This window comes from Medicago sativa, chromosome 8 (genome assembly GCF_051527215.1).
Source record: "Medicago sativa cultivar Bolivia chromosome 8, Bolivia_mono, whole genome shotgun sequence".
In the NCBI taxonomy this organism is placed as follows: Eukaryota; Viridiplantae; Streptophyta; class Magnoliopsida; order Fabales; family Fabaceae; genus Medicago; species Medicago sativa.
This window is the reverse complement of record NC_140756.1, coordinates 79,614,652-79,627,219: the sequence shown is the minus strand read 5'-3', so window position 1 is coordinate 79,627,219 and position 12,568 is coordinate 79,614,652. Positions and strand designations below refer to the sequence as shown.

The 12,568-nt window shown below is 30.8% G+C and overlaps 1 protein-coding gene and 1 long non-coding RNA gene across 2 annotated transcripts; both read left to right on the top strand.

Moving 5' to 3' along the window:
- LOC146901992 (uncharacterized) lies at positions 1-2,322 on the top strand. The gene is made up of 2 exons (XR_015021551.1): positions 1-530; positions 706-2,322. It is a non-coding gene; the product is annotated as an uncharacterized LOC146901992 (long non-coding RNA).
- Positions 2,323-2,656: 334 nt separating this feature from the next.
- TOM5 (mitochondrial import receptor subunit TOM5-like protein) lies at positions 2,657-5,052 on the top strand. Its single transcript, XM_085732863.1, has 2 exons — positions 2,657-2,837; positions 4,719-5,052. The coding sequence occupies exons 1-2, from the start codon at positions 2,751-2,753 to the stop codon at positions 4,794-4,796; spliced, it is 165 nt and encodes a 54-aa protein (XP_085588989.1). The 5' UTR covers positions 2,657-2,750; the 3' UTR covers positions 4,797-5,052.
- Positions 5,053-12,568: the final 7,516 nt, after the last annotated feature.

Below are 12,568 nucleotides of genomic sequence, written 5' to 3'. Positions count from 1 at the left end.
ATAATTTATTTTAGCAACAGAATTTACAACAAAATAGTAGCACCTTGACTTTCATCGACTTAAGGACACCGAATTGGACAGTAAGCTAATTAGTAAAGGACACCAAATTGGACAGTAAGCTAATTAGTAAATACCGTAAAAATGTGTAATTACTAGTGGAATGAAAGTTTAAACTTAAACCAGATGTTTGAATTTTCAAAGTTTGTGGACAAGGGTCAAGTGTAATTCAGCAGAAACAAAATATTTTGGTGAATAAATTTGAAAGTAACGCTTTGCTAATAAAATTATCAAACAAACACTTTCTATTCTGTTTATAAAGTATAGCTGCCAGTATTTTCAGATTATCAGAACACTGAACATGACTTTCTATTCTGTCACAGGGCGCAACGCATCAACCAGAAGAGGTCCTATTGTAATGTCACATCACCATGAATCCAATCACAACCAGCCAACTCTACTGCTTTCACCTAGGCAAGCTTCCTACTTCTGGGAATGTTGTGATCCTATTTTGGGCGTCAATTGTATCATTTGTACGTGTTCTATTTAAAATCTTTTAGATAATTGAATTTTACTCCCGTGATAGGCGCTAGCCTTTCAACCTCAGATTCCTCATTTATTAGGGTGAATTTTCTGTCAATATGCTACTTGATAAAATAAAAAAAATAAAAAAAAAGTAATCATGTTTGATTTTTTTTTTTAGTACAGTAATTGTGTTTGACTGATGGCATTATAAGAGGTGTGTGGAAGTTAAGTAGTGAGGGATGCAAATCTTAGAATGAAAGCAAGAAGCTGATCATGTTTGAGCATTTAATATGAGGTCTTTTTAAATCCCGTAATAATATTTAAAGAGGCGGATTCAAGACAGTAATTTAAATGACATTCCCCTTGCTGGTTATCCGTTTACTTGGGTTAAAGGTCGGGGTGGGCAAGATTTCAAGGAGGAGAGACTGGACAGAGAAATGGTTACACAAACTTGGTATGATATTTTTCAGCAATGCTAACTTCATAATGTCATTTCACACCGTTCAGATCATTTCCCTATACTTTTGAAACTTTGCGAATCAGAAAAGTGGCGGGGTGTTAAAGAGTTTAGATTTGAGAACTCGTGGTTGATGGAGGAGGAATTAGATGGAATTGCAGTTGGGGGGTGGGAGAAAAGTCTGGATGGAGGGATTTTGCACAGGCTGAAGAATTGTGCAGAGGATATGAACGAATGGGGAAGAAAGCTCCAAAGTAAGTATCGAGTTTCCATTGATGAATGTCAGAAGGAGTTAGAGAGATTGAGGGGCAGCGTGCAAGCTTCCCAAATTGCTCGTTATAAGGAGGTACATATTTGAATGGGAGGTTTATTGGCACAAGAAGAAGCATTTTGGAAACAGATAGCAAAGGTGATTTCACTTAAGGATGGTGATACCAATTCACGATTCTTTCAAGCCATGGCGAGTGCAAAGAGATGATGTTGGGCGAATGGATGAAAATGTGGGGTTTGCGAATTCTGTAACAGATCAAAGTTTTTCTTTGAGGTGTGCTTGGAGGTATTCTTCCTACTCTTATGAGAATTCAAGATAGAGGAGTTCCATGTTCAAATGGATGTCCCCATTGTGAAACAAACTATGAGAACGATTGGCATGTGTTTATTGGATGTAAAGTGGCAAAACAAATATGGTGCGCGGCTGATATGTGGGATTCGGACAGGTGCTGCCACAGGGTTGTCTGATATTTATTTCAGCTTTTATGCAGGTTACTTGATCGGGTTTGCAGCGACGTCGCAACGATTTTGTGCTGTTTATGGCAACGGCAAAACGATAAAGTGTGGGAGGTGATGTGCAGAAAGAAACAAACACAGGGCAAACATCAGGGTACGCTACAATGGAATTCTAGATGGCGGTCACTTAAAGATGGTTATGTAAAATGCAACGTTGACGCGGCATTGTTTGGTGATCAAAATTGCTTCAGTATTGATATGTGTATTTAAAACTCTCATGGCCATTTCCTTAAATAACTTGCAAAATGATATGAATGTTCCCATCCTTCCCTAGAAGCATAGGCATTTGGATTAAAAGAGCCTATTTTATGGCATAGGCATTTGCTTCAGTCATATCATGCTTTAAGGTAGCTTTGAAATATAAATCCTTCAAAGTCCTCCTTCCCAACATCTATCATTCTTTCCACCTTATCCTTAGAATTTCTAAACCCAATCATGTTTGAGATGTAATTTTGTTTTTTATTTGCTTGATTGAATTTAATATATATTTCACATGACTTATTTAAAAAATATATGTATATCTTTACCTTTTTTAATAGAAAAATATTTTACTTTTATTTAATGTTTTTTACCAACGTTATATTGGTGTGAGTGATACTTAAGATTTTAGTTTCAGACCTATTGGTGTGAGTGATACTTAAGATTTTAGTTTCAGACCATGTAGACGATGACAAGTTTCTCGATAAAAATTAATAATCGATAAAGTCGATGTATATTTTGTATCAAAATATAATATAATAAATCCATGATATTAAAGTATTAAACTGTTTGAGGGGAGAAAAATAAAAAGCGTGGTGAACAAGTTTGTACCAAAAAAATTCCTTCAAAAAAAAAGTTTGTACCAAAAAAATAAAAAGCGCTAGGCACGTGTACACACAGATAGCAAAGTTAAAACCCCTCGTCCTTACTTGTGTGTGCGTGCTCAAAACAAGAGAATCCAAAAACCCTAAAACCCTCTTTTGCTTTCTCTATCTCTCTCGCATCAATGGCCGATTCAATCTTCTCGATTCAGTACCTCAAAAACGTCATCAGTTCTCAAATCCATGACGATGAGAAATGGGACTTCAATGTGGTAAACTTTTCTCTCTTTCCTATTCTCGTATTCGATTTCTTTTTCCCCTTATTCTGCTTTTTCGATTACGATTTTTTTTAAACGATTTTGATTTATGTTACTATGTGATTGATTGAATACGATGTGTATTTTTATTATATGTTATCGGATTGATTTGTTAATTACGTGCACTAATTTTTCCGTGAGATTAAAAGAGAGGATTAATTTTTAGAATTTCACTGTTTTATCTTTGAGATTCACGAGCTTGAATTTTATATGATACGGTGGAGTATGGATGTGTTTACTTCGCAAATAAATATATATCATAAGTGATTCTTAAAGACTTAAAATTGATTTTGGTATATCTGTGGTTCTTGATTAGAACTGACTTTGGCCGTAGAATTGATTATAATTTGAAGTTATGATTTGTCTGTTGCTTTCAAATGTGATTTTTACTCAAATTCATTGTTCAACTCACTTTCACGTCTTTCACGTGAATATATCCAAACATAAATCATTTTAACTGAAATCAATTTTACACAATCAAAATCAATTTGCACCACTGTAAAAAAAAATTCACACTGTGATTTTGTGTCTCAAGACACGAAAACTACAAAGTGGAGCCTCTTTTAATACGGAAAGAGAAGTAACTTGAAAAAGTTTCTCCTGTGTTCAACTCTTTGCTTGCAGAATGGACTCTTAACTATATTCATCACTTAAATAGAACAGCAGAATGCTATATATTCATCACTTAAAAAGTATCTCATGTGTTCAACCCATGGTTTTATACGTATTTTTTATATTGAGTGTGTTGGTTTATTTTGGAGGAGCTTTAATTTTTGATGGACTCGAAAATCCGTTAATTGCTAAACTTGTTTAGCCTTTGTTTGTGAGGTTACGGATCCTTGTGAATTGTATAACCGTTGATTGTATTCCTACATGTAAGCATTTTTAACCAAGTAGTGTTAATGATATTATGACTTATGGCTTTGTTTTTCTTCCAAATCAAAAGTAACATTTTTTGAGTATTTTAGGTTTGTTGTATGAAATAGTAGAGTAATAGTGGAAGATATATGATTCAGTAGGGTTGTCAAATAGAAGAGTGTATCAACTATCAAGTGTTATTTGTGTCAGAATATTGCATAATGCTCAATGTTGTAGAGATGAGAGTGTTATGGTTGATTGGTTGACACACAAGACATTAACATAAATATGTTAGTGTGAAAGTTGGGTTTATCCCATCATGTAAAAGATGATTAAATCTCACTTTTTGTTGTTTTGGCTTGTGTAGAGAAAACCTATATAAGTCCTTGTAAGAAGAGTATATCAATGAAATTAATATTATTAACAAAGTAGAATGAGACAGAAAAAACATTAAGAAGGATTTAGAATTTAGTGATTCATCATTATACATGAAGTTTCGCAATAGGATTTCATGCACTTGCCGCTGTTTGATCTATATAGTTGATCTTATCCAGTGTAAACAGACTTTTTTTGTGTTTAGAAACCAATTATGCTTCTTGTATCTTTAGCCATAGTTGCAATGCCTTTAGTTTCATATTGGAATTCAGGCATTCTCATGTGAAAGTGTGAAACATTATTGGCTGTGACCAGTTTTAATTTGAAACTTGTGCATGATTTCTAACTAATGTAGAAGTTACATGATAGTCTGTTGAACACAAATTGATTATCCAAGGAAAGCGAGTGGTTAAGAAGGTTAACTGTGAGCATAATTTAGAGGAATTGTTGTTAATTCCAGCATGAATAATAATGTTGCAACATTAAGCTATTTAGTACTTTTTACATAATTTAAGTACTGTGTCACCCTGTTAATTCATATTTATATCTTGTAGCTTGACTTAGTTTAGTATGAGTATTGAGACTGTCTTTATTTCCTTGCAGAAATTGCTTCGTGCTGCAGGATTGTTTGCAGGATCAATAGTGCTGATGCGAAATTATGGTGACCTCATGGCAATCTGAGTAGAAGACTATGTGATCTGTAATGAGCTGCTATTATCTACTTAAACCATAATGTCTTGGCTGTAGTTTTTTCAATCTAAAATGAGCTGGATTATTTTTAGGCTTTTGATGATCAATGTTTATGATTTTTCAATTTGGTTATGTTGACTTGTGTCTCACATTTCCTTGTGCTGAGATGACTGTATCTTTTGATAAGTAATAGACTATTTTAGCATTCTTATATTGTTAAGGCTTAAATAAAGAGTAATGTTAGTAATCTCCTATTGTATATCACAATTATCGAGTCTGATTGTCTAGGTTTTTTTTTTTTTTTTTAAGGGAGTTATCTGGTTGCGGTTGTTTTGATAAAGCAAATTAAGGATTGGTAGTATAGCATTTTATTCTATATTTGATTCTAAAAATTGAATAAAATAAATTATAAAAATATGATTCAAATTTTTTATAACTGTCAATCAAAATATATATTAAATTGTAAATTAAATTATATTTGGTGCAAGTGTTTGGAGATTTGGGAGTGAGGGCATATTTTTATTAGCATGTCTTTTGTTACACTTACATGAGAGAAAAGGAAAAAGAAAAGAAGCTAGTGAAAGAAAAAAATTAAGTCCTCAAAAAAGAAACTCCCAATGAATATACCAAAAGTGTTAAGGAGAGGTCGGAGGATGTTCACAATCACAAAGCATAATTCACGGATCGAAACTTACGACTAATCGCAATCTAGCTAGGAGATCTGCCCCAATGACTCATATTATGATTTGTTATAGCGGAAACAAAATAGTCTATAATTGGGTCTGGCAATGAACAGAACCAACTCGACAATAGTTCGGAATTCGATTCGATAATTAACTCGTTGAACTTGGTTCATGAACCAAATGAGCTGAACTTGAGCTGAAAATTAAGTTCGTTAAATAAATAAGCTGAACTTGAGTTGTATATAGTTCGACTCGATTGGTTCATGAGCTGACTCGATAATACACACATAGTTCGGTTGGTTCATGAGTTGTATATAGTTCGTTAAATCATAAGGTGTTACTACTTTTTTCGTTAGTTAAGACCAACATGCTCCATAGTATTATTTTATATTAGTTCAACTATTTTTAAATGAATTAAAAGGTCAAGAATACTTTTTTGACAAAAAAAAAAACTTTTAAATTATGTTCCTCAACCTACCGAACTGAAATGTTCGTGAACTCTAAACGAGCCGAACCTGATATACTTTATAGCCAAAAACTAAAAAAAAAAAAAACTTTGAATTATGTTCCTCGAGCAAACAAGTTGAACCTATCGAGCCGAACCGAGTTGTTCGTGAACTTTACACGAGCCGAACTCGAGCTAAAAAAATAGTTCGTATCGAACTCGAGTCGAGTTTCGAGCGGGGTCAATTCTTATTGAGTCGAGTCGAGCTCAGACAAGTTCGACTCGACTCGACTCATTTCCAGCCCTATCTATAATATTTATGCAAGAGTAAAGGCTAAAAGTTACCATTGAAAAATAAAATTAGAGATATGTTTTTTTATCAAGCAACATAATGATTAAACTTATAGTCTTATACATAATGTGGAGAAGTGGAGAATTTCAATTTCGAATCCCAACTCAGCATATATCAATAGTAGCTAACTCCCTCAAAAAAATATTCTTGTAGCTATCAATTGGGTAATAAATTTCTCCTCAATGTTTAAATGTAAGTAAGTTATTTCTTAATTAGTAGTACTTCCTCCAATTCTATTTACAATAGATATTTAAATCAACAAAAGATGATGTATTTGATTAAAAATTTTAACTAAATATATTAACTTTTTTTTGACCCAAATAACTCAAGATCATATTGGAGTACTAAATATCTCTAAAAATAGTTAATGTAAACCACATTTGATAGTTTTAAGAAGAGAGTGGGGTAATCTCTATCTCTATTATATATATTTGCGTTATTTTTTTTCTAAAGTACACATGTCACCTCTCTATTCTAAGCATCATTTAATGTGATATCATTTAATGTTATATATGCTTAATTAGTTGGTAAGCGAAAATTAGTAGCCTAAAATTAGTTTAAAAATTTATTGTTTTGTTATTGAATAATTATAGTTAGTAGTCAAATTTCTAAATTATTTCTCAATACATCAGTTAAAATTTTATATCGAATGATATTTTAACATGTGTCATTATTGTGTTGTTGAGCCAATTATATCGCATCATTGTTACATCTTATTTTTTGGTTTTTTAGTGCTTCAAATTTTGTTTATACTTTTTTTATATTCCAAATTTTGTTTTTACAAAAAAAGTATGAAATGATCAATCTTTAATTTTATTTGGTCAACAAAGTTTAACTACGCAAAATGTATTTTTTTTACTCTACCACGAACAATTTTATTACCTTAACTGAAGAGTTGATTATTTGCCGCACTCATTTTCGCTAATCATGTATGAATTTGTCTATCTTTTAAAAAAAAGGATTAATTTGTCTAATCATGGAAATTTCTAAGCTACGATATGATTCATGTAATCGAAAGTATTAATTTGCCTTTATTAAGAAGATTCTAAGCCAATGTAATATTTATGTACCTGAAAAAGTGATGATACAACAACTTTCTAATTGACTAAAGGTGTTAATCACGTCATTAAAAAGAGTTTCTCCAATGGTGGTTTAACATGTGTCAATTTTGTTCTGTTGAACCAATCATATTGCTTGATTTTGGTTTTATTGTGTCATATATTTTTTTTTTCATATTGCTTCAAATAATATTATACTTAAGCTCTTAGACTATATATATCAGATGTTTTATTCGACTCTTTCATCTGCTTTCTTCTTTCTTCATCTTTCTGCAACCACATATCAGCTTCTTATGTTTGTTTTGCTTCATGTTGTGCTTGATTCTTAAGTCCATATATTTCTTTCTCTCTTATATTTTCGTTCAATTTTTTGTGTGTATTGAATCAATTTATTTTGCCTTTTTTTCAGATGTTCAATTATTTCATGTGAAGAAAGACTATAAATGATTGATGCGAGTGACGTGAAATTGACACCGTTTTTCAAGAATTTAAGCAAGATTTGAATGTCTGTCATATATACATCGTTTCTTATTATGAAATTCGTGAAAATTTATTATTCATTTCATTGATAAAGTCTTTTATTGTTATTGCACACTATCTTTTTACAATATACAAATATATGTAGAAGGCTCATACATTCAAAAATAAGGAATGCATTTCAATTTGAAATTTCTACCTAAGGCATGTGTTAAAGGATTTGAATAATATTTATTTTTTCTCGCATCTGTTCTTCTAATTTTCTGACTTCCGTTTTTTTTTCTTTCAAAGCATTATAATAAATTGCATATTAAGGACTGATTTAACTTCTCTCAAACATCCTAACAAGACCGACTGACATGACATGTTTTAGGACCCTGCGAATGTCGTTATTCTCTAATAATAAAATATATGAATTAATTTCGTCCAAAATATATATGATTTAAAACACTCATTATGAATATTTTTTTTTTAACAAATCAAAATGGAATATATTGCTCAAAAGAGAGTGAATCACCCCGTACAAGGTGTGTTAAAGTGATGAAACACCCAAAGTCTGTTACAAACCACAGTCACCTAACATGAAAGCCACCATCTAAAAAAGAAATACAAAGAATAATTACATGACACCCATACAAAGTAGTGGGTATCTCCACCAATCATGAAAACCAAACGCAATAGGTACCGGATGCGAAGAAAGCCACAGAAAGGAAGTTTGCTTCACTTTATCAACAATACTAGAAGGATCAAATACCGCATTTTTGAAGACACAATTGTTTCTTTCCTTCCAAATTACCCAACAACAAGCCAACCAAATGACCTTAAGATAATAATGAGTACATTGTGGTAAGCCTGCCAAATGAATAAAGTGAACATAATGGTCTGTAACTCATTATGAATAATTAAATGTCGCTTAGCTCAGTCTGTTGGGACAATGCATAAAATATGCAAGGTCCAGGGGCCAAACCCCGGCCACTACCATCCAGGGTTCAAACCCCACCCACTACCAAAAAAAAAAAGAACTACCAAAAAAAAATAAAAAAATGTCGCAAGCATTTTCTTAATTACAATTATGCACATTTAATAAATGCTAAAACACTCTTATTTAACTATTTTTTTATTCTATCATTAAAAATCTCAATTAATAAATGCTAAAAAGTCAGAATCGTTTAATAGTTTATTGTCATTCAAGAAAAATAAAAAACTTACTCTACTCAGTTAGCAAATTCTTTTTTAAGGGAGTGAGCCAATTTTTTTTAATGTTTTAATATATTCATTTTAAAATTAACTTTATATTGTAAAATTAACATTTGCCTTAATTTTTTTGAAAAGTACACATGGCATCTTCAAATTTCTCATCTCATTTAATTTTTTTTATCAACCAATCAAAATGGATCATGACTCATTTATTTTTTATTAGCCAATCAAAATGGATCATGACTCATTTATTTTTCATTAGCCAATCAAAATTGATCATGACATGATTTTTTTCTTATATATAGACAAATTGTTTTTCATTATTTTCATCTACCTCTTCCTCTCATAAAAAAAAAACCACTTTCAACCACATTATCTTTTCTTTTATTTGTTTATTTCCTTTTTTTTTTTTTATTGTTTGATTAACATTTCTTATTCTTATGTTACTTTTTATTGTGATTTTGTGTGTGTGAAGAATATTGTGATTTCTTATTCAAAATTGGTGTTTATATGTTCTTTGTCTTTTACCGGATTCTTATTTTGGACTTGGAAGCCAATCAAGAGAAAAGAATAAATGCACCACATATCAATTAAAATATATATGAAGTATTTATTTTTATGTAGTATTTGTTTTTGGAAATGATGTTTATCAATTTTATTGATTGTTGATATTTTATTGTTATAAAGCTATGATCAAGGTCATGTATAACATAAAGTTTTTACCTTTTTCCAAACATCATGCCTTGAACTTGAGGAATCCATGTTTCGTATATCAATATACCTATGTTGGAACATAGTACCTAAAAAACTAAGCAAGTAGCAAATCTATAACCTTCATTTTTTTTTAGATAACTGAGGATATGGAAGGTCAAATCGAAAACACACTAACTCATGGATATGGGAGCATATGAGAGAAAGAGGAAATACCACCGGGAGACCAAAACTTAGACTAACATTGACACCTTAACTAACTTAATCAATATTATCATTGGATTAAAATCAATCAATGGCTAAAATTTGACATCAAATTAACTTTGACACTTTAATGTCATTTAATCCTAACCCATTTTTATATATTGATTGAGGGTATTTATTTGATAAAAAAAAGTATGTCACTATTCCCTACTTCAAAAAAAACTAATGTGATTTTTTGTTTGCAAGGCTAGGAAATGAAAAAAAAATGACTACAATCTCAAGAAGGTTCATATTGCATCAGCAACAAGCATATCCCAAAGGCTTGGCGAAAGAAAAGCGTGAACGAAATGGTGAATATCAAAAGAAGTGCAAAACATGAATTAATAGCTAATGTGATTTTCTTACTTCAAAAAAAAAAAAAAAGCCAATGTGATTTTCCTTAAAAAAAGCTAATGTGATTTAGCAAGATTTAGGGGGGTGTATTGGATTAGGATTTTGAAGGACAATTTTTGCTTAAAAAAGTCTCAAAGATTTTAAAAGATTTTGTAGGATTTTAATGACTTTCATGATTTTAAAAGACAATCATGATTTTCAATTTGGATTTCAATGGATTTACATCATAAGATTTTAAAGGATTTTATGGATTTATAAGATTTCAAAAGATTTTATGAATTTTAAGGACTCATTAAAAAGAAATGATTACAACACACTCTCTATCATAATATTTTGAATACATACTCTTATTTTTTTTATTTTATTTTTATGAGAGATAGAGAGAGGGGGAAGAGAGGAGGGAGAGAAGAGAGGAGATAGAGGGAGAAGAGCGATATATATACACCCTCCGGTCACAAATATAAGCAAAAACTTACTTTTAGGTTCATTCAATAAATGATGTATATGGTCTATTTAATAGTCCACATACATCATTTATTGAATGAACCTAAAATGTAAATTTTTGCTTATATTTGTGACCGGAGGGTGTATATATATATATATAGAGAGAGAGAGAGAGAGAGAGAGAGAGAGAGAGAGAGAGAGAGAGAGAGAGAGAGAGAAGAGAGAGAGAGAGAGAGAGAGAGAGAGAGAGAGAGAGGGAGGGAGGAGAGAGAGGGGGGAGAAAAGAGAGGGTAGAGAGAGAGAGACGAAGAGAGAAGGGAGAGAGAGAGAGGAGGGAGAAAAGAGGGGAGAGATGGAAGGGAGAAGAGAGAAGGAAGAAGGGATAAGAAAGAGATAGTAAAAACTTTTAAAGAAAAACAATCCCAAGAAATCTTATGTCTTCATGAAAGACTTTTTTTTGTTAAAATTTCACTAGACAATCTCACAAAATCCATCAAAATCTAATTTATTAAACAATCCTTTGAAATTTGAATGATTTTGAATACCATGAGACTTTTTTTAAGTGATGAAAAGTCTTGATTGAATATCTCAAGACTTTTTTAAAATGACAAAGAATCTTGATTGAATACCACAAGACTTTTTTAAATTACAAAAAGTCTTGATTGAATACCACAAGACTTTTTCATAATTAAAAAGTCTTTTAAAATCCTTTAGAATCCTAATCCAATACACCCCTATTAAAATTTTCATTTTTAATTACTTCTTTTTTGTTATTATTACTTACTCATATTAATGTAGTAATTTTTAATTTTTATGAACATTCAAAATCAAATCGAGAATGAGAAGATTTTCACGTGCCAAAGCAATTGTCCTTTTTTACGGTGTAAATTTTATAATTTTATAATTGCAATGGTACCTATGCAAATATTTTTTTCATTTTTAATTTCACTAAGATAGTAAAAAAAACGATGTTAACCCTTTACAGCCGATTAAGGATCCATTTCCTAAAAAAACAAATACCCATATATTACCAAAAAAAAATTGTGAAGAAAAAAATATTTATGAGTTGATTATTGTTTGTATAATATTACCAAGTTTACTCTGCTAAAAAAACAAAAATTTACCAAAAATGGTAACAATCACGTTTGGATTGAATCTGTGTGAGACACACCAAAATATAAAGTTTTTTTAATTGTTTTTCTTAAAAAAAAAATTGGTAGATGCAAATTTCACTATTGTAAACAAATAAAAAAAATAGCTTCATTTTTTTCAATTAAATCTCTAGATTAAATTAGGAAAGTGTCTAAATGATTTTTTTAAAAAACTCGGTATCTGACCCATGACCGATTAATTCTGGTAACCATTCTCATATCCGCTAGAGGGGGCCATTTAAAGGCAAATCAAACTCTGTACAGGCTAGCCTACTCAAATTTGCATAAGAGGATTCAAATTTGATACCTTGAGATGATCACATTTCAAGGTGTAAAGCATACACCAATGGTTCGACAAAATTGTTTAAAAATGATATTTAGAAAGAAATATACTTGAACATGTCTTTTTAAGAAACTAAGAATAAGGTTCTTGCTAAATTGTGCCTTGAAGACACGAGCTAAGAAGGTAAAATTATAATTAAAAAAATTAAATTTGTATTGAAAAATAAAATTTTGAACTTTCAAACTAAAAAATACACAACTTCCAAGATTTCATTTATGTGTTTAATTTCTTTATTTGTACTATAAGGACATCTCTATTATATACAAATGTCTTCCTAAAAATCAAAAGTACACATTGCATCTTCA

What these genes read in the sequence shown, in the direction of transcription:
- TOM5 (XM_085732863.1), top strand. Translation starts at nt 2,751, where the DNA reads ATGGCCGATTCAATCTTCTCGATTCAGTACCTCAAAAACGTCATCAGT. An exon ending in AGAAATGGGACTTCAATGTG is followed by an intron (nt 2,838 to 4,718) that starts GTAAACTTTTCT and finishes ATTTCCTTGCAG; the next exon opens with AAATTGCTTCGTGCTGCAGG.